Raw genomic sequence first — 19,310 nt, forward strand, 5'->3', positions numbered from 1 at the left:
GTGTATATAACACTCAATGGCCAATGGGTAGACCCCATTTTGTGGGATTATACACTACACCATTGCTGACCAATCTTGAAACCTTATCGCACTCTTCTAATGAACCTACTTTTTTCTTGCAAGCATTTAGTTGCCCCAAAGTTTGCTGCCTCTTGAGAAATACTGTACATCACAGATTTGGAGAGGCCATTTTGGACACGTATTAAAGTAGAAGATTAGTTAAATAGTTTATCGCTAATAAACAAAAACAGTGAAACAAATATAGATAAAAGAGTAGAAAGAGGAATAGTAACCGCCAAAAACATTTCCCTGCTCCTTTTAGTTTTTTAATTATATTATGCTCTTCACAATTGCAAGTATACTTAGTTTTAATCTCTAATATACACAATCCATATACACTTTATCGTCGTCCTTTTTCTTCTTTTTTTTTGTTTGTTTTTTTATTTAGGGGATAGGTTAAGTTCCATACACATGTATCCATGATTATACAAGCAAGTCCCTTGTGTCTGGAATGCCATGTCTGCACCTCAACTCCCAACGCATAATTCACCAGTACTGAAACAGACACAAGCAAATTATAATTTAAACAAAAGAAGCATGCAGATTACCAGAAGTACATAAAATATAGCAAAATAAAAACAACGATTTCTAAAATAAATAGCTACATGGATTCAATGGCAAACAGAAGAACGGTTTATTCATCACCTATGATTCTGATAAATCTGTTAAAACAACAGAGACAGAAACGTGAAACATATACTCCCTTTTTCTTCTTCTTCCTGAAACTAACGGGGTTGAGTTATCGATTCTAACTTCCAAGGATCAATTCTAACAAATCTCCTAAAAAATAAATTATGCAAGAAGTAAATGGCAGCAAAATCAGATGCAATAAGTGAATGGCAGCAAAATCATAAGAAATTCATCCACCTATCTAAATAATGACATGACTAGTGAATCCAGCTCAATCAAGACAGAACTTAGGCCTAGGTGCCGTCAAGTCAGCCCAAACTTCACAGTATGGTGTCTGACTGAGCTTCTACAGCATTATCAAGGCGAACCCCAAGTAGAGCCCAATCAAATTTTCTTCAATTCTGTGCTCAGCCGAGCAGTGAGTATAGAATGGAGACTACCCAAAGCTGAGCTCTCAAGTCAACTATTTAACCTTTTTTTCCCATAAGCGACTAACAGATTTGGAATTCATATATTAAAATAGGTGATTAAGCAAAAAATATAAGAATCCATAGTTTAGATTGAGAAGTGAATACAAATGCAACTGACTTACTTGAATCACTAATTTAAATCAGAACTTGAATAGAAAGGATAGAAAGGACATCACATTTTATATAGAACATATTAAAAAATTCAAATCAGAAAATAATTCAATACACTGAGCTGAACCACATTAACGATTTCAGTTCATTAATCAATTTTTTTGTTGTGTTTTAATGTTATGTCACCATAGAGTAGCTTAAGTTACAATCATATTAACAATGTAGCTAATAAATTAGTAATGACTATTTTGTAAAAAAAGTATTGTAGAAGTACTAACATTTTAAAATCTAAATTAGTAAGTTTATTTAATACTAGAGCTTAAACTTTTATTTTTGAAGTATTAGTAACATGACTTAACTGAATTGTTTGAGTAGAGAAAGTTGAGGCAAATCAAGCTTTGGCCAAGCCGAGCTTGAGCCAAGCATTGGCTGAGTCGAGTTTTGATGATAACTGACCCAGACTTTTCCCTCTTTCAAAACAAGTCGAGCTAAAACACAAGCAAGCCAAGTAGAGTCAAGCCAGTGCCCATACCTAGACAACATCAGCTAACTTGCAGTATTATCTTTGGACGGATAATGCTAATACTAGGCTGGAGAGCTTCTTGGGGAAAAGCAGCTTCATCTAAAAGGGGGCTCCAGCTAGGCTATTGTCCATTCCTAGACAAGACCAGCGATCTGGCGCTGTTTCGTTGAAGGTCAGATGCTAGCCCTAGATGGCGAGTTTCTTAAGGAAAAGAGTCTAGTCTGAAAGAATCTAGAACATGCTAAAGTTGCTAAAGTCAATATATTCACAGGCCACAGCCCATTCAAGTTCCGGAGCAGCTAGTCAAGATTCAATATGACCAAGGGAAGTGATTATGGCTTACCTCACATAATTCAATAAATCTTGTAACCACTTAGAAGAAATGTAAGTTGTTTCCGACTTCAACCCTGCAGTCAGATAATCAGAAGAATGCTCAGAATGAATTGAACATTGTTGTCACTTACACATCAAGTAAATGATTGCTCATTGAAGGCTATTAAAGAACAGGCTATGAAAAGATATTAGAAGAGTTTTAAATTGGAAAGATTTAAAAAAACATGGAATGGATGACGGTAGAATAATCAGTCAATAACCGCATAAAATATTGATTTGAAAGGAAATTATTTTTCTTCTTTGTTTACATAAAATTACAAAAAACTAACCCTTTGAAATCCTTCTACACGCAAAAGTTACCACCAAGTAAAAGAAAAAGAAGAAAATATGTAAAACTTGAACTTACCCTGAAATCACTATAAGCATATTCACAGCTCACCTTCTTCTCAAATTGCCAAGTAAGTCTGAGAGCCTGAAATTAACAGTCATATGCAAGAATATCAGTCAATTACGGACCGAAAGAAATAGTAAACACCCGTGACCATTGTCATCATAACAAAATGAAGAACGCAGATGGGATGACGGGTGTAACCTAATATTTTTAGCAATCACTGTGCTTCCATTTTCATGACCAAGATGACGCGGTACCACTTCCTCCAGACGGCCATCACGGTATTGATGCTGCAGTGGACCATAACATCCGTAAGTAATCAAGCATGCATTTTGAATAATATACCAAAGGCTGAACCAAAACAATACTAGAGATAAGAAAAACGGATAAAAAAGATAAATGAGAAAAGAAAATTCTTCTTGACTTGATGAATATATATGACTTCCTCTGTGAGAAGTATATATACTTTTATTGGGAACATCCATTATGGAAGAGAACAAACCCCTGTGACTTCAATAACTACAAACTATATTCTAATCAGAAGGTAAGCATTTCTGCATAACCTTGACCTCTAAACCAATCTGTTACTGAAGTCTGACACACTTTTCTCTTAATAAAGAAACCAAAAACCAAATGAACAAGGCAAATATGAACTGCAGTGAAATGGAGTGACACGATACAGTCCTGAACGAAAGTCATCACTATATTACTATCACATACATTTCAATCTATAAGTTGGATCACGTTTGAACCAGGTTCTCTTCAAAAAACGCTTATTCTACTGCAGTGTCATTCAATATTTCAACTGAATATAAACGACAATTTTATACTTGAAACTATCTATCATTAGAATGTCCCGGGAAAAATATACTACTGAAAAGAGCCAAGACAACAAGCACAACCTTCATCAAAAGCAAGTGTAATTACAAACAGTCCACATTAAATGAGTTTTAAGTGTTTTTTTTGCTTGACAAGTTATTGGAAGTGGTCATAAATGTATATCTCAAAGGCAGTGGCGGACCCAGGATTTTCATGAAGTGGGTTCAAGTTATAAAAATATACCTAATATTATTTGTAATTTTAATGAGGCTAACAACATACATATCTGACTATACTAAACAATGTTAATACATTTGAAAAAAAATTACATTGACTTATGAATGAGACGGTAAATAACAAGATGGACGAAAAACTAGGCTTCAATATAAACTAAGAAGATAAAAGAATATTATGAATGATTTCTCTCCATTCAACATTTAACAAATAAAAACAAAATATTAAACAAAATAATTATAACCTTAGTTTCATAATCGAATACATAGAAATATACCTAATATTTTATTTGTAATTTTTTGTTGATTTTAGAATGATAAGGGATTTTTTAGTTGAAGAAATTAAAAATAACCACAATAATCATATATGTATATATAAAGAATAGAATCAAGAGCGAAAAACATATTTGATGGATATTAACTATTGATGCAAGATTTGAGAGACGGGGAGAGTTTTTTTCCTTCAACAAAAAAATATGCTCAAAATTTTGGGGGGAAAAGTAAGAGACGTTCAAGAAGATTTCAACAAAGAAGAAGACAAAAGGGTTTTTAGAATTGAGAATAATAGGGATTAGTGCCTTTTTTGGTTGAGTTTTTTTTCTTAAAAAAAAATTAAAAACAAAAAGGACAAAAGTTGTTGACTATTGGACTTTTAATTGTAAAAGTAAAAAGTTGTTCTACTTTTTATAGTTTCTAAGTAACAAAAAGGACAAAAGTTACACCTACATAGAGGACAAAAACTGTGTGAAAAACGAATTAAAACTAAAATGTGGCAATGGGGATTCGATCCCGGGTTGGCTGGGGAAATTGAACCCCCTCAACCACTTGGCTAAGCTTCAGACTTGTGTTAGTGGGTTCAAAATTTAATATATACATATAAACTTTTAAAAACTGATTAAATATACATATATATACAGTGTTATTTTTCAACGAAGTGGGTTCATATGAACCCACTTGAACCACTGTAGGTCCGCCCCTGCTCAAAGGCACACAAGTATAAGCATGAGCTTGGAATTGATGCACAAAACTAAAGGCTAGAAGTAACAAGGCATTGGAGATCAACAATCAGTCTCTTCTTTTAGCCTTGATCTGTCAATCCAACACTATAGTATATAATATTTTTTTGGTTTCTTGGATAACCTTATCAATGACACAAAACAACTATACAAAGAAAGAGATTTTCCGAACAGACTACACACAATCATTTGTTTCATTGAAAATCGAACATCTGGGAAAATAGCATCATATTCAGCAATCCAATGCTATAGCTTCCTCATTCGTCATCGTACATCATAAACCATTAAAAATATGAGGGTGGAAAAACCTATGTTGGATGGTATGTCTATAAATATTTGAAAGTACCTTAGAGAGGTTGAAGCAGCATGGCTAACCAAGCTATTCAACATAATAGAAAGGAGTGGTTTAAACACACACACACACATATATATATATAGAGAGAGAGAGAGGGAGAGAGAGAGAGAGAGAGAAAGAGAGAGTACATTGGTTCTGATGTGCTTGCACAAAATAGATATTTCAATTGTAGTGCTCAATTTATGAGTCAAATGATGGAACTTCTGGAAAGACTGATTAAGGTATAGCCTTTGGAATACTAAAAGAATGATGGAGAACCAGTTTACGTTTATGCCTGAATCATCTATAACAATCCATACTTTTACAACAAAGCTTATGGAAATCTCTAGAGAGAAAAAAAGGATGTCCGCAGAATAATCATTTTTCTAGAAAAAACAAATGATGGAGAGCTAAGAAAAGGACTCAATGAATGGTGGAGAAGAAGGGAGTTCATAACAAATAATATTATTATTTTGATGACCATGGTGTCCGGGACAACTTTCATGCACCTCGACTAATTCCACGGGATACCTGTCACCTCCCACCAGCAGGTAACTCTATCACCAAGGCTAGAACAAAATGGGAAGAATCACCTAGTGTTTGTCTCCTCTGGGATTTGAACATATATATACATAGATCCTAAAGATGTCCATAATGCAGTAGCAAGAAGTGTAAGAACAATGTGAAAGGATAGAAAGGAGCTTCTCCAGCACACCTTCATAATATAGATCTGCTTTAAGCCTATACTTGGTTATTCTGATAATGGATGAGCCAACCAGCGGTTCTCACGATAGGTTTCATGGTCCATAATTCACAAATCATATTATGTCAATTTACTAGATAAGCGAACGAGTCAAACAAATATTAGATCAATAGAGAAGCATTATAGAGAATAAGGGTTTCAGGATAAAACAGGCCAAAAGAAAAATATTCACTCCAATTCGGTTATCGACCAAGCAAGGAAGGGGATTCAATTTGTCGAAAAGTTTAATGTGTCAATGGGATTAATTTTCTTGTTTTAGACATATATAATATTTTGAATCCCCCTACTATTAGAGAAATACAAGTTTTTTAAAAGTTTTTCTTTTACCCCTCTCTAGGAGCTCCCACCTTTTTTGCTCCTTGGTGACTCAAACCAACAACCTTAGGGTTGGAGGTGGAGGGTGCTTACCACCTCAGCAGCCCCCTCTTGTCAGAGAAATACAAGTTCAAAATTTTTGGATTTTTTGAATCTCTTGCCAAAAATTTTCTCTGGTCAACAATGTTGTTAAAGGCTCACTTAATACCTGAAGCTCGGTGTGCTTTGGCGCAGCTCAACTACTCTGCCAAGTCCCACCCACAAGTATCGGTTAACTCTATAGAAACTTCCATTATTTCAAAAGGAGATGGTCATTTTACCAGAATGGCAACAAATCACTTGACATCAAATTCTAAAGACACATAGACATCATAACATCTGTACCTTGTAGAAACAACTATTTCCAAATGGGCAAGTCCCATTGCCAAAGTCATAATGCTTGCAATCAATAGACCTGAGCTCAGAAATTGAAAACAAAGATCAAGTCAGAGAGAAAAAGATACTTAAGAGGAAATAGTCTTTTCTTTCCTTGAGAACAAGGGGAAGGGGGGACATTTTATAGAAATACAAGTTTAAGAAATACAAAGATACACCACCAGAATAAATTAGCCAGACTAGTTTGATGTGAAAAATAAACAAATTATCAAGTATAAAAATATTGAGTATTTCTAAGAATCCTAAACTAAAAAAGTATACTTAGAAACTAAGTGTGCTATACTCTGAGAGTTTAGATGAGAGTTTAGACTTCTGTTAGAATAGAAATTATAGAATAGGTATACACAATCCTACACAGAATAGGAATAGTTTATAGCCTCCTATTTGGTAAGGAATTGTATTATAGTGTCTATAAATAGGGTTCTCTATGTAATAATTAAAACAACAATTCAATAATATTCTTCTCCAATATTTCTCACATGGTATCAGAGCAATTGTGAGAAAAAAAAAAAATCACACTGTGCAGTTTTTCTCCGGTAACATAGGGGCTGTCCGGTAATTAATTTTTTTTCCGTCACTGTTTTTCAAAAATTAACACCACCACTAGGTGCGGAACTTCCTGGCGATCAAACCCCAGTCTCCAATATTTCTCATAACTTCACTAACAGTTCATTTATTTTTTTGGAAAAATGTCGAAAAGAAAATAATCGAAAATGCCTTTGAGGTAACAAATTTATTTGCATTATACAGAATTTCAAAAAGATTGAATGCATAAAACACAGTAATCTTAGAATAATGAGCATTTTCCATCTTTGGAAAGAATAGCAGCACTCGCCAAATAAATCAAAAAAACATATGAGACTCTGAATTGGGTCAATACGAAGCTGTAAAAAAATAACGTGTCATTTCATAGCCTAATGGACCTTTTTTTATCCTCCGAAAGGGAGATGAAAGTGATAAGAGGAAGTTTTTGCTATTCAGTTGATTTTTAGCAAGAGAAACTGAAGGGGAGGGGAGGGGGGGCAAAAGCTGGTGCAAAGGACCTTTCTGTAATCCCGAAAAGAACAAATACTTGAGATCAACGATGACACTGTCAATGACACACATTCCTTTTTTCCTATTCATAATCATTTCAAAAAAATTATCACTCCTCTCCTTTCTTGCCTTCTACATGGTGTTTTCTTTCCCCTTCCTTTCAATCCAGAATATCTAGAAGAGTTCCATTGGGCTCCTAACAATGAATATTGTCCTGAAACTTAGACAAAACCCTATCTCCAACAACATTATGAACTGACTTTTCAAATCTGACTACCATTAAATGAACATAATTGTTATCAGGAAAAAGATTTACGTTTTTTGGAAATGGAGAAATCCCCGAAGGACAATAGGCTCACGGTTCAAAACTCAATGGGTAATGGGCCATCCCCTCTACTCTTCCCCCTTAAATACCAAGCTTTTGGTCTGCGTTAGGTTCAAATCTATAACAGTTGTCTGGACCAAAGCTCTCAAGGTATCATCGCTAAATAGAATACCCTCCTTATCAATCCCAACCGGACACCTGAAATCACATGCAATAGATTCTCGTACCAAATTTTTTCCAATACAACTAAGTATAGTGTCGAATATATTTAATGCATGTATTGCAACTGCAATTATATAATTCACATAAAATCTTTAAAGAAATTTCAGTGTTTGTTGCATTTAGAGACAGTCACGTCCATGCTTATAGTTCTAAAAGCCACTCAGGTAAATAAAAATCTGAAATAAAACAAAGAACACAAAACAGAGAAGAGGAAAGATGAACCTCAGTTTGGCTTTGTAGCTATCAAGGATAATTTGCTTTTCTTCTTTTGTGGAGAACCAAATGACACTTGGAATGACAAAATATGAAAGCTTCCGGCATACAGGGCAGGTCCTAAATGTCGAGTTGATATCAACCCCAGAGGAAGGAGTACCATTGCGCCAATTCCTTATACATGATATACAAAATGGATGATCACACTCAAAAAGGATCCCGAACTTCCGCTCTGCTGCAGTTGTCTTAGAGAGTACACGTTCAAGACATACACTGCACTCTATTTCTTGACTATGCTTCAGTAACTCAAGGCGCTTTTGCTTCTTCTCACATATTTTTATATGCTCCTCTCTTTCCAGAGGCCGAAAGGGATGCAAACAATTCTTCGCACATATTGGACATAAATCTCCATGAATATAAGGACAGTTTTCTCCCCGTGGACATTTACCAGCAGCAGCAAAAGAACAAATTGATCGATCAGCTGGATTCATTCTCTTTAACTCGACAATATTATCAATAACTGCCGCATCATGATGCTCTGAATTTTCACTCCATACAGGCTGGTTGGGAGGGTAAAAAGGTCGGCCTGATGCTGAAGAAATGCCTGACAGAAGTCCTGCACCATTTGCTAGCATTCCAGGAGAGAGAGTGGTGGGAGGAGAAGCTGAGAGCAGATGTTGAGCTGGAGCTGACGAAGATGGAAGTGAGGGTTGTTCAGAAACTTTAACATGTTTGTATCTACACCTGCTACCATAGGCACATAATCCTTTTTGGTAGTATGTGCATACCTACATAAATAATCCAAGTAAGAGTTACCAGATGATAAAGCCACTCAAAACTATGATTGAAAAACTATAATATCCCGAACATACATTATTTGGAGGATCTTTCCAATGATGCGAGAACTCACAGTACTCTCCTTTCAGACATGTACCATTTACAAAGAACTTGCAAAGAATCCTGGAAAATATATAAGCATATCTGTAAGTGCATAAGGCCATCAATTATAATTAACAATAAACTTTGCTCATCAATTTTTTATTTTATTTTTTGATAAAGTTGCCAATCAAGTTCTTTAGTTGTATAGCTATTGTAAAAGTACAAATGATCAGAAAATGCCATAATCACTTCAACAAGCTACTTCAAGAAATCCCATGATCATTTAGAAAATCCCTTTGAAAATTATTCGTAAAACTCTTTTCCTCCTCTAATCTTAGGAATCAAGATAAGAAAAAATAGTTCAGAATTTTTTTGTAAAACGTCTTCAAAGCTGATCTTAGGAATCAACAGAAAAAAAAATATTTAGAGAAAGTCCATTTGAATTTAACTTTCTCCTCAGCTAATCTTAGGAATCAACACCAAAAAACGAATACCAGAACATTTACATATCTACACCATCTGGCAGAAATTAGCAACTCCTAAAACGCAAATTCCCACCCAATATTTCTAAAAACCTTCACATCTTCCATCCAATGATCCAATCACAACACAATAAATCCAATTGCATATATAATCGTAAGAACATATATATATATATATATATATCAATACCTAATCGTCAAGATTGCGTACCGGAATCAGAACAATTAAAGTTTTCAGATCATCCAAATGAAAAGGCGATTCGAAAAAATGATTACCTTTTCGACATGACATGGAACCATGAACTTGGCAATTGTTGATGAATTGAACAGCCAGAGCGAGAATAGAGCGATTCGCTCCCTCGCTCTGGCTCGTTAAAGGAGGCTAGGGCTTTTGCTTTTGGCGGTTCGATCCCACTACTAACTGCTCAGGGTAGAGATACACTACCTTCTTCTCAACCTTCCATTTTAAAGTTTTTTTTTTTTTTCAGGTCTGGACCTTAGGTTACAAAATGAAAATTAAGGAGGGTGATTTAGAATAGAAGTGAAAATGAAAAACTATTTTATGCTAAAACAATTTAAAAATTCACAAGTTTTTTTAATTTTTTTAAAGCTATAATAACAAAAATAAGTCACAAGTTAGAAATTCTTTAACTTTTGTAGGAAGAAGGTGACTATAGTAATTTTTGTGGCTTGACGATGACAAAGAAAAGGTGAGATGAAGATAAAGATTGAGGATTCGATTTGTTGTTGAAGTGTTCTTCTACATGGAGATGGATCACAACAAGAGAATGTTTTTTTTTTGGTAACTATGGAAATTTTATTATCAAAGTGAGAGCTCACTCTCAAGTAACCAAAAAAAAAAAAAAAAATAGTCACTGAACATAGTCCCAGTTCTGAGTGAAAACAAGAGAAATTTTAGTAATAATTAAATTTAATATTAAAATAGAAAGACAAAGAATTTAAAGGAACTGAATAATTCATACTTTATTTAAGATTTAATTCATTCAAATATATTAAAAAGTTAGAACTTCATCTAAACATTGAGATTCAAACTTTTGTAAGTGCAAGCAATAACATATTAATATTATTAGATAGGAGTATTCAATAAGAAAAATGATTTGTTAGGTCAAAATGATAATAAATCTGACAAGTTTATATATTTTTGGCTAAATACATACACAATACCTTAAATTTGCCCAAAATTCTCATTTAAAAATTTGAACTCAACCTTGATTCAGTTGAAAACACTACTGTGTATAATTTCGTTGTTATCATATACAACAATTTGAGTTGACACAAAGTGTGGGTTGCACAACATTTGGGCACGTGAGTATTGGTTGAAGTGAATTATAACAGTGATATTATAATCTCTAAAAGCTTTTATTTAAATTATATTTCTCTACACTATTCTCATTATTATTTTCTTAGTTGTTTGTCTCATTTTCTTTGTCCAAATTAAATCACAAAAACAAATTTGTTTTCTAATTCTTGTGCGCTTCTAGCCGTTTCTTCTGATTTTTCATTTTAATTTTTGCCTCCAATTTGAAAAGGTAAACTTCATTCTTATCAATTTCGGTTCAATCAATTTATTATGATAATTCTTCTTAAATTCTCATCTCCCTTTTTTTTTTTTTTTGATGTATTTGTAGACAAGAGGTGAATGCAATTACTTTAGATGAGTCCGGAGTCAAAACGGCAACCTTTTAAAAAAAAAAACATAAACGGTATATCAAAAAAAATTAAATCAAAAGGGCAAAATCGCTCCTGAGGGAGCGATGTCTTTTGAACAAAATTAACACCGTTTGCGCTGTTAAAAAATTCGATTAAAATTGCTATTGGAGTAGCGATTTTGTCAACAAAAAAAATTTAATAAACTGAAACTGTTGCATGGACATCGTTTTTCCTCAATTTTTTATATTTTTTGAAAAACTGAAATTGCTCACTCTTCACATTTGACATTTCTCTTTGCTTTTTAAAATTAAAGATTTTGCTACTTTTTATTTTTTTGAAAACTTTGGACGAAGGAGGAAAGGGGATGGAAGTGTGAGGATTCTCATCTTTATATCAATAATATTTGTACTTCATTTTTTAGGAAAATCGCTGCCCATGCAACGATTTCAGTTTTTTCAAAAAAAAAGTAATTGAGGAAAAATGTTGATGCAGCGAATTTAGTTTTTTCAAAAAATAAAATAAAAATTGATTATGACGAATTTTTCTTCTCAAGAAAAGAGGGTGATTTGGCATATTATTTTAATAAAAAAATTATCAGGCGCTTAACTACACAAAGTTCTTAACCGAATGAAGTTTCAGCTTATTGTGTGAAATAGAAACAAAATTGTATATAATATTGTGTATAATTGGAACAAGCCTCAGTTCAAGATATTCAATTTCTTAAAAACACATGTAATTGAGAAAATCATTATATCAAGGCCTACCTTGAGAAAAAAACTATCGAACGTAATTACGGACAAATTTAAAGGACCGTATATGCGTTTGACAAAATAACAAATATGACATGGCAACATAAACCATTGATGATTGGCTACAATTGGCTAGTTTCACCAAATCTTACTAAATGGATAAGATACATATTTTTATAATGACAAAACCCACAATAATAGACTATCCCCTAAGCTGAAGATTTCACAAAAAAAAAAAATCCACATGGCAAGTATTCTCCACCCCTCATCCTTCCTTTCCTCCACCTCTTCCTCCACCACCACCACCACAAAACCACCAGTTCCACCACCCTTTTCCAGACCCCAATCCACCTTATCACCACTCTCTAAACCCCTCTTAACAAAATTAACCACCACACTAACCGCCACAGCAATAGCCACCACAATACTAACAACCTCTCTCCCTTCTCTAGCAGATTCCCCCACCAGCTTCAACATTTACTACGGTACAGCTGCTAGCGCCGCCAATTACGGCGGCTACGGAGGAAATTCCGACAAGAAGGCGTCAGCTGAGTATATTTACGACGTCCCCGATGGATGGAAAGAGCGTCTGGTGTCGAAAGTTGAAAAGGGCACAAATGGAACAGACAGCGAGTTTTATAACCCGAAGAAGAAGACTGAGAAAGAGTACCTTACTTATCTTGCTGGGTTTAGGCAATTAGCACCTAAAGATATAATACTGAACAATTTGGCTTTATCTGATGTGAATTTGCAAGATTTAATTGCTAATGCTGATGGGGTTACATCAGAAGAAAGGAAAGATGAAAATGGTCAATTGTATTATGATTATGAAATTGATGGAGTTCTTGGTCATAGCTTGATTTCTGTTACTTGTGCTAATAATAAATTGTATGCTCATTTTGTCAATGCGCCGGCGCCGGAATGGAAGAGGGATGAAGGCATCCTGAGGCATGTCCATCAGTCTTTTAAAACTGTTGGGTAATATGAGATTGTAATTTTATTTGTCTATAGAGAAAGAGTTTTGGAATATGTAATAAGATTGAGACACTCAATATAATCACTATCTCTTCATATTGATTTTGGTATCGAGTTGTTTTTGTGTGTTGCAGTGTTGGTCTCTATCTGTACATTACCTTTACAATGAACTTGCATCTTGTATGCATTGTTCACCAATCTGAGATGTCCATTTGCGGTTTCTGGTAATGAGTGAATGTCATTGAACCATCTTGGTTGATTCATCTTTGCTCCCTAGCTAGCGATAATGTCTGCTACGTGCTTCAAAGTTCTCGAGCAGTAACTTAATCTCTTCCACCAGAGTGGTTCAGAATTGAGCTTAATGGATCCACTTTGTCCAGTTCTTGTAGATTCTATCCGAGTATACAGAGTGTCCCTAGTTGCAAAAAGGATTAATGAAAGGAACAAGCTTATGTACACATTGCACTACCTCATGATTTATGGTGTCTACAAGCCAACAAGAACATCTAGATAGCAAATTGGTTCTTATTTTGGCACTACAACACACATTATTGTTGCCTATAAGGTAGATGCATTCTCCAACGTTCAGAAGTTGAAAGTTGTAGAAATGAGGATTGTAGAAATGAGGATGCTCATATGTATGTGTGGGTATACTAGAGAGATATGATTAAAAATGAAGATATGCGGGATATTTGGAGGGTGATCTCCCTGCAGATGCGGACTCAAGATTTAAAGTTTATAAGTTTCTATAATATTTCAAGTTAATATATGATAAAATTTGAGTTCATAGTCAAATATTTAGTGAATATTTTAATAAATATATAAGATTTGAGCAAAAGCTACTGGTTCCATGCATTTGCACCCGACAAGCTGAATCCGCCCCTGTGGAAAACTTGAGGTAGCAGGCAATAATTGAAAGAGAGTTCTTTTTTTAATTTAATTCAAAAGAAATACTAACTTCTAATGGAGGCATTATCACCATACTATAATTGTTAATATCCTGCTCTACTGTTGGCAAAGTTATATGTTCTCTGTTGTTATCAGAAGAGTAGCTAATTTCCATTATGACTGGTAGCATGAAGTGGAGCAGCTGATGAAGCAAATTAAAGCCACTGGGAAGATGCAGGTCTGTTTTAGCATATGGTGTAGGCCATATTCATAATGACATAACATTCACCTTTTGGCAAACTTACCTTTCCTCTATTTGACCACTATTGGAATGCCTCCCAGGTTCTTGCATTAAATATTTAAATTCTTCTTTCAATTTTATTTTTATTTTTATAACCGTGGTGTCTGAGTTATCTTGCACATGTGTGTTACCTCCCACCAACATAGTAACGAGTAAATCTATCCACCAAGACTATGAACTTTAGACAGGTGGAAAGAAATCACCTAATGTTTTTAAGAGACTTGATGATTTTTTTACCACTAGGACACACCTTTGGTAATTACAGCTATATATCTCTTCTTATTTATCTTTTGCTTTGTATGAGGCTAGCTAGAATTGGAGACGAGGGGATTCAAAAAGCACTAAAATGTCACAGTTGGGATTTTTTCTTTTGAAAGTTCTGATTACATTGTGGAATCGCTGTAGGGGCAGGAGAACAGTGATGGATATTGAACCACCTATTGTGTGGGAGACTCCATCGGTATTACTAGATTATAGGTCTTGGTTGTTCATAGTTAGGAGTTGATACCGTAATCTAATTAAAACATTTTGTTAATTACCTTTGCATTTTCTTTGTTTCATTGGGGTGTTTGCATTCCTTGCAAAATTGTTGGGATCGATATGTCTCTTGTGCAAATGATTGGATAGTATATGTTTGATATGCTCTTCAACGGCGTGGATGGTTTTACCGGAGTATCGCATATGTAAATTGTTATCATCTCATGTGCAAGACATTTTAGTATCTTCTTTTGAGAACAAGTCTCAGGAATCAAAATCAAGAAGCAGGTACTTAATACATTGAGTTTCTCTTCTATGAACACATCCTTTGTGTTAATGTACTTCAACCATTTTACATACGCAGTACCACCTGTTGGCGACTAATCAACGTTTTGATTGGCTGTTGCTTTGTCTTTATATTTCAAGTTTGAACTATAGAGCATAGGTTTGTTACCTCTACTCAATCCTCGCGGATTTGAATCTGGTTTCAAATACTGCAATATGAAACACAGCTCACAAGACAGTTGGTCGTAGTACTTCTTGGACCCAATGGTAGCCAGCATTTATGTGTTAATCAGAGTTGTAATGAAAACATCACAATTCACAGGTAACCATAATGTTCTGCTCAGCTTCTTTAAGTTATAGGTTTTGTTTTACACCATCCATATATGCACAGTTAGCTTTTATGACTTCTTTATCTCAGCCGTTTCTTGCTCTTTATGTAATCAATGATCTACGCATGAAAAACTTTTCAAAAACATTGGTACGATTTTCTATCGAGTTTAATAAAGTGAACCTTATTAGGATATCCTCAAATAAAACAATGCTAATTAGTCTTAGTTATTATGTAAATAAGTGCCTGCCATAATCTAGTCTAGCAGCTTTGTTACATCTGTCTTGCTCCAGGTTCTTTTTCTTTATAGAATCGTTCTGCATTTTGGTTTCCATTTTCCTCTTCTTTGTTTGCATATCATAATTAGCTATATTCTGGTTGCACGTAGGAGCTCGAATGGAGCAGTCACAGATTGAAGGTCTTCTTTCTATCGGAAGCCTACTTTGGCTACTCTGTGGTGCAGGGGTACTCTACATACCAACGAACGTGAACGTTTTTATGTATGATGTTGGTAAGTACGGAGTCCATCTTTCCTCAACTTAATCTACTGTGACATACTGACATTAAATCTCAGCTTGCTACATTATATTAGGCCATTGGAATACATGTTCTATGTGTCTGAATCAGAGCTAGAAATTCTTGTTTGACAATCGAATAGCGATGTTCTTATTTCCCTTGTGGTAATCAGGTGACTTCAATAGGGATGGAAAGCTAAGTGAGGTAATTGGTACTAAAGTGGAGGGATCTGCATTTGTCTATGATCATTAGAGTGAAGGGCATATATGCCCGAGTTTTTGGACGGCAGGGGCACAAATGTCCCAAAAGTATGACGGAGGGTATCTGCATACCATTACGATAGTTTGGGGGTATATTTGTCCTTTTTCCCGATTAAGTATTATGTAGTGGGTGATGATGTGTACACTCTAGAGTTGTAAAGAGAGTAAGGCCTAATTTGTTTGCACTTAACGGAGGTCTGAATCTTAATCATTCAGATTCATCTCATTAAGTGTGTTTGTTTAAGATCTAAATTTTAATTATTCAGATTCAACTCATTAAGTTTGTTTGTTTTATTTCCTTATAAGCCTTAATGGGTCTGAATAGAATCAGATTTATAACACAGTATATCAGGAATGATGGTTAGACCTTTAAACATGAAAACTATTAGTGGTTATGCAGGTGTAACGCTAACATCATGTAATACTAGTAGTACTATATATTATAACTTGTAAGTTTTCAGGTTTATAATTAGGTTTCCGGCTTTGCTGATTGGTTGAAAAGAAGAAGTTCCCAACATCTATTGTTGATCTCTGTCTTAAACATCTTAATTAACACTCAATTAATTTGACTAATAAGGTTGGATTTGAAGGAAGTAATAAAAATTAATTTTGATTTTCTAAAATTCGAATCCAAGAGAACATCATGACCACCACAAATTTACTCTTTAAAAAAAATAAAATCAAACTTATCAATGTTCCCTAAATTTTCTTCCTAATTGGACCCAGTCATTTCAACATCTATATATACCTCAAAAAAAGGCACAAAATCTAAGCAAGCATATAATTTCACCTCGACGTTTGAATATTACATAAACCTCTTTTCTTTTGAGAATTCAATTGGCAATTTTGTCACCTCAAGGGCCCTGAAATTTTTTTTACCCTTTAAAGCAATTGTTGATTGAAAAATAGCGTTTATCAGCCATTTTTTACCTTGTTTTTGAAAAAATAATCGCTAATCTAGAGTTCTAAATTTCATAAGTGATACTCTAAGATAATATTCTAAAATTTTACCGGTAGAATTTAAATTTTTTATGATAGTGAATATATTTGAGTTAGAGAAGTTGAAAAGTAGATATTTTTGAAGTTTAAGACCCATTACATTATGAAACTAATGATTGTTGGATATTATGCTTAAGTTATACTCATGATTATGGCATAATGACTCATTTTCTTTCATTTTATCAAAGATGAGATGTCCACATTAGCCTTTTTTGCTAATACAGCACACCCTATCCGGGTAATTGATAAAAAAAAGAATGTCCACTCTTTCAATTAAGATAAAAAGGATAATTATATCAAGGTAAAAGATCATATTCACCTTTTACTATTTGAAAAAAGTTTAATTGGGAGGTAAAGCGCTCCTTAACAAAAGCAACTTCGTACTCAAGGAGACTCGAACCTAAAACATCTATCTAATTAAGAATAAAAGAATATTTATCACTCCACCACAAATCTTATGAGTGTCCTTAAATGATATTCTATCCGTCAATATACACGCTGATAATATTATAAAAGTGCTCCTCTATTAACTCCATTCATATTAGTCAAAATAAGATGTTAACTCATCACTCCAACACTAATAGTAAATATATAGAGAATATACGAAATAAATTTGGGTGCCACTAAGTGTTGAATACAACATGGTTATGAAACTAAGATGAAAAAAGAAAGCTTAATCTCCATATATTAACGGTGTAAAAAATATTTCTATAAACAAGTCATTGAAAAAGTAATACTTACCTACCATAAATGGTAAGTAACCTATTGTTATAACAAGTTAAATTACGTTAATTAATATAAAAATTCATTATATTGACAATACAACAACATATTACCTTATACGGACAATACAACAAGATACTGATCTTATACGGACAATACATATAACTTAAATTTAAAAGGAATCAGGAGAAAATGAGATTCCTTCTTCGGATTTATAGTATCAATGCAACCAAAATAAAGTTGAGTGATTTTATAAAATATAAAAAATTAAATTAATGATTTGTTTTTTGCAATAATACTATTTGATGATTTTATATGAAACTAACCCTCAATGAGTAGAATTTTCTGCAATAAAAAGGTAAAAAACTCAATTATTTATATGTCATCAGCTTTTTTCTGCAACCAACTCCCTAGTATTATTACTGTATGTAATGTAAGAAACAAAATGACATATTTTTTGCTTCTTTTTTTTTCTTAAAAGAAAATATTGCTGTTCAGCCTGTTCTCTTAATTCTCCTTATGCACTTTATTCCCTTTCTAGACAGTAAAAAAATTACTTTATTTTAAAGAAATAAATATTGATTTTCCAAATATCAAATCAGTTTATTTTTCCTAAAATAAACAAGAAATAAAAATTATTCGGTGCATGATATCTGCATTCACTACTAAAAGTTATTGACATTTTTCTATTGAAATTTTACGTTGAAAAATGTTCAGTGGATATTCCATATATATTTTGATTGAATTAGTGAGAAAAGAAAAAAATACTAGTGTTTTCACATGGAAAAATTAGGAAATTTCCAAGTATTTCAATGAGAACGTGTTTTTGACAAATGTGTTTTCCCATCGAGTTGGTTCGAAGGGAATGGGGTGGAAAAATCACGTTTTATAACACAAATTTTCATGAAATTGATGTGGAAAAAAATATTTGTTTTTAGTAGACGTAATTGAAATTCGACTAAACCCGAATTTGTTCATGGCCTATTTAAGGGGGCGGCGTTTCTAACGAGATGATTTTTATTCCCAAAACTCTAATCCAAAAATTTTAGTTAAAAATGAAGAAATTCAAATCATTCCACGATTACAACACAAAGTTATGTTAAACAAATTAAAGCTAATAGAAATGATCTTAAAAAAAACATTTTCTCAACAACTAAACAAAACGCACGCACAAGAAACAGATTCAATTGAATTCAATAGCTTTAATTCAAATTTTATATTTATTTTTCAAAAAATATTTGATATGTATAGATTATTTTAAACCTACTATTTCAAAAGTGCTATACAATCTAAAACCGACTTCAAATCTTGAATCCACCACACACCACACTTAGGTAATTTTCCCTATAGTTGAGTACTTAGAGATATGAAACAAACCTTTAATATTTATATCTAAAGTTCATAATAAATAGTATACTATTAGAAGAGGGAAGATTCATTTTCTTCACTAGACAAACCCTAATTAACATATTTTGCCAACGCATTTTCTTAACCTTATATTTTTCCTTACAATTAAGAAGAAAATTTAGTACTAGAACACTGAAAAATA

The 19,310-nt window shown here is 33.5% G+C and overlaps 2 protein-coding genes across 2 annotated transcripts; one reads left to right on the forward strand and one right to left on the reverse strand.

The window, feature by feature from the left end:
- Positions 1–460: 460 nt before the first annotated feature.
- On the reverse strand, positions 461–10,084 carry LOC125833647 (E3 ubiquitin-protein ligase makorin-like). The gene is made up of 8 exons (XM_049512815.1): positions 9,866–10,084; positions 9,101–9,188; positions 8,238–9,016; positions 6,383–6,452; positions 2,720–2,808; positions 2,534–2,599; positions 2,138–2,201; positions 461–555 (listed from the first exon to the last, which is right to left on the reverse strand). Exons 1-6 carry the CDS (start codon positions 9,874–9,876, stop codon positions 2,563–2,565), a joined length of 1,074 nt encoding a protein of 357 aa, XP_049368772.1. The 5' UTR covers positions 9,877–10,084; the 3' UTR covers positions 461–555; positions 2,138–2,201; positions 2,534–2,562.
- Positions 10,085–12,246: 2,162 nt separating this feature from the next.
- Positions 12,247–13,245, forward strand: LOC125833654 (thylakoid lumenal 19 kDa protein, chloroplastic). The gene has a single exon (XM_049512824.1). It carries the CDS (start codon positions 12,254–12,256, stop codon positions 12,989–12,991), a length of 738 nt encoding a protein of 245 aa, XP_049368781.1. The 5' UTR covers positions 12,247–12,253; the 3' UTR covers positions 12,992–13,245.
- The last annotated feature ends 6,065 nt before the right edge of the window (positions 13,246–19,310 follow it).

Source organism: Solanum verrucosum, unplaced genomic scaffold (genome assembly GCF_900185275.1).
Source record: "Solanum verrucosum unplaced genomic scaffold, falcon-dt-bn FXZP01000307.1, whole genome shotgun sequence".
NCBI classification, from domain to species: Eukaryota; Viridiplantae; Streptophyta; class Magnoliopsida; order Solanales; family Solanaceae; genus Solanum; species Solanum verrucosum.

Excerpts from the sequence above, each read along its gene's own strand:
- LOC125833647 (XM_049512815.1), bottom strand. Across the intron at positions 6,453-8,237 it reads AGCTACAAAGCCAAACTGAG|GTCTATTGATTGCAAGCATT; the intron begins GTTCATCTTTCC and ends TTCTGAGCTCAG. Across the intron at positions 2,809-6,382 it reads GAAATAGTTGTTTCTACAAG|CATCAATACCGTGATGGCCG; the intron begins GTACAGATGTTA and ends GGTCCACTGCAG.
- LOC125833654 (XM_049512824.1), top strand. The coding sequence starts at position 12,254 with ATGGCAAGTATTCTCCACCCCTCATCCTTCCTTTCCTCCACCTCTTCC.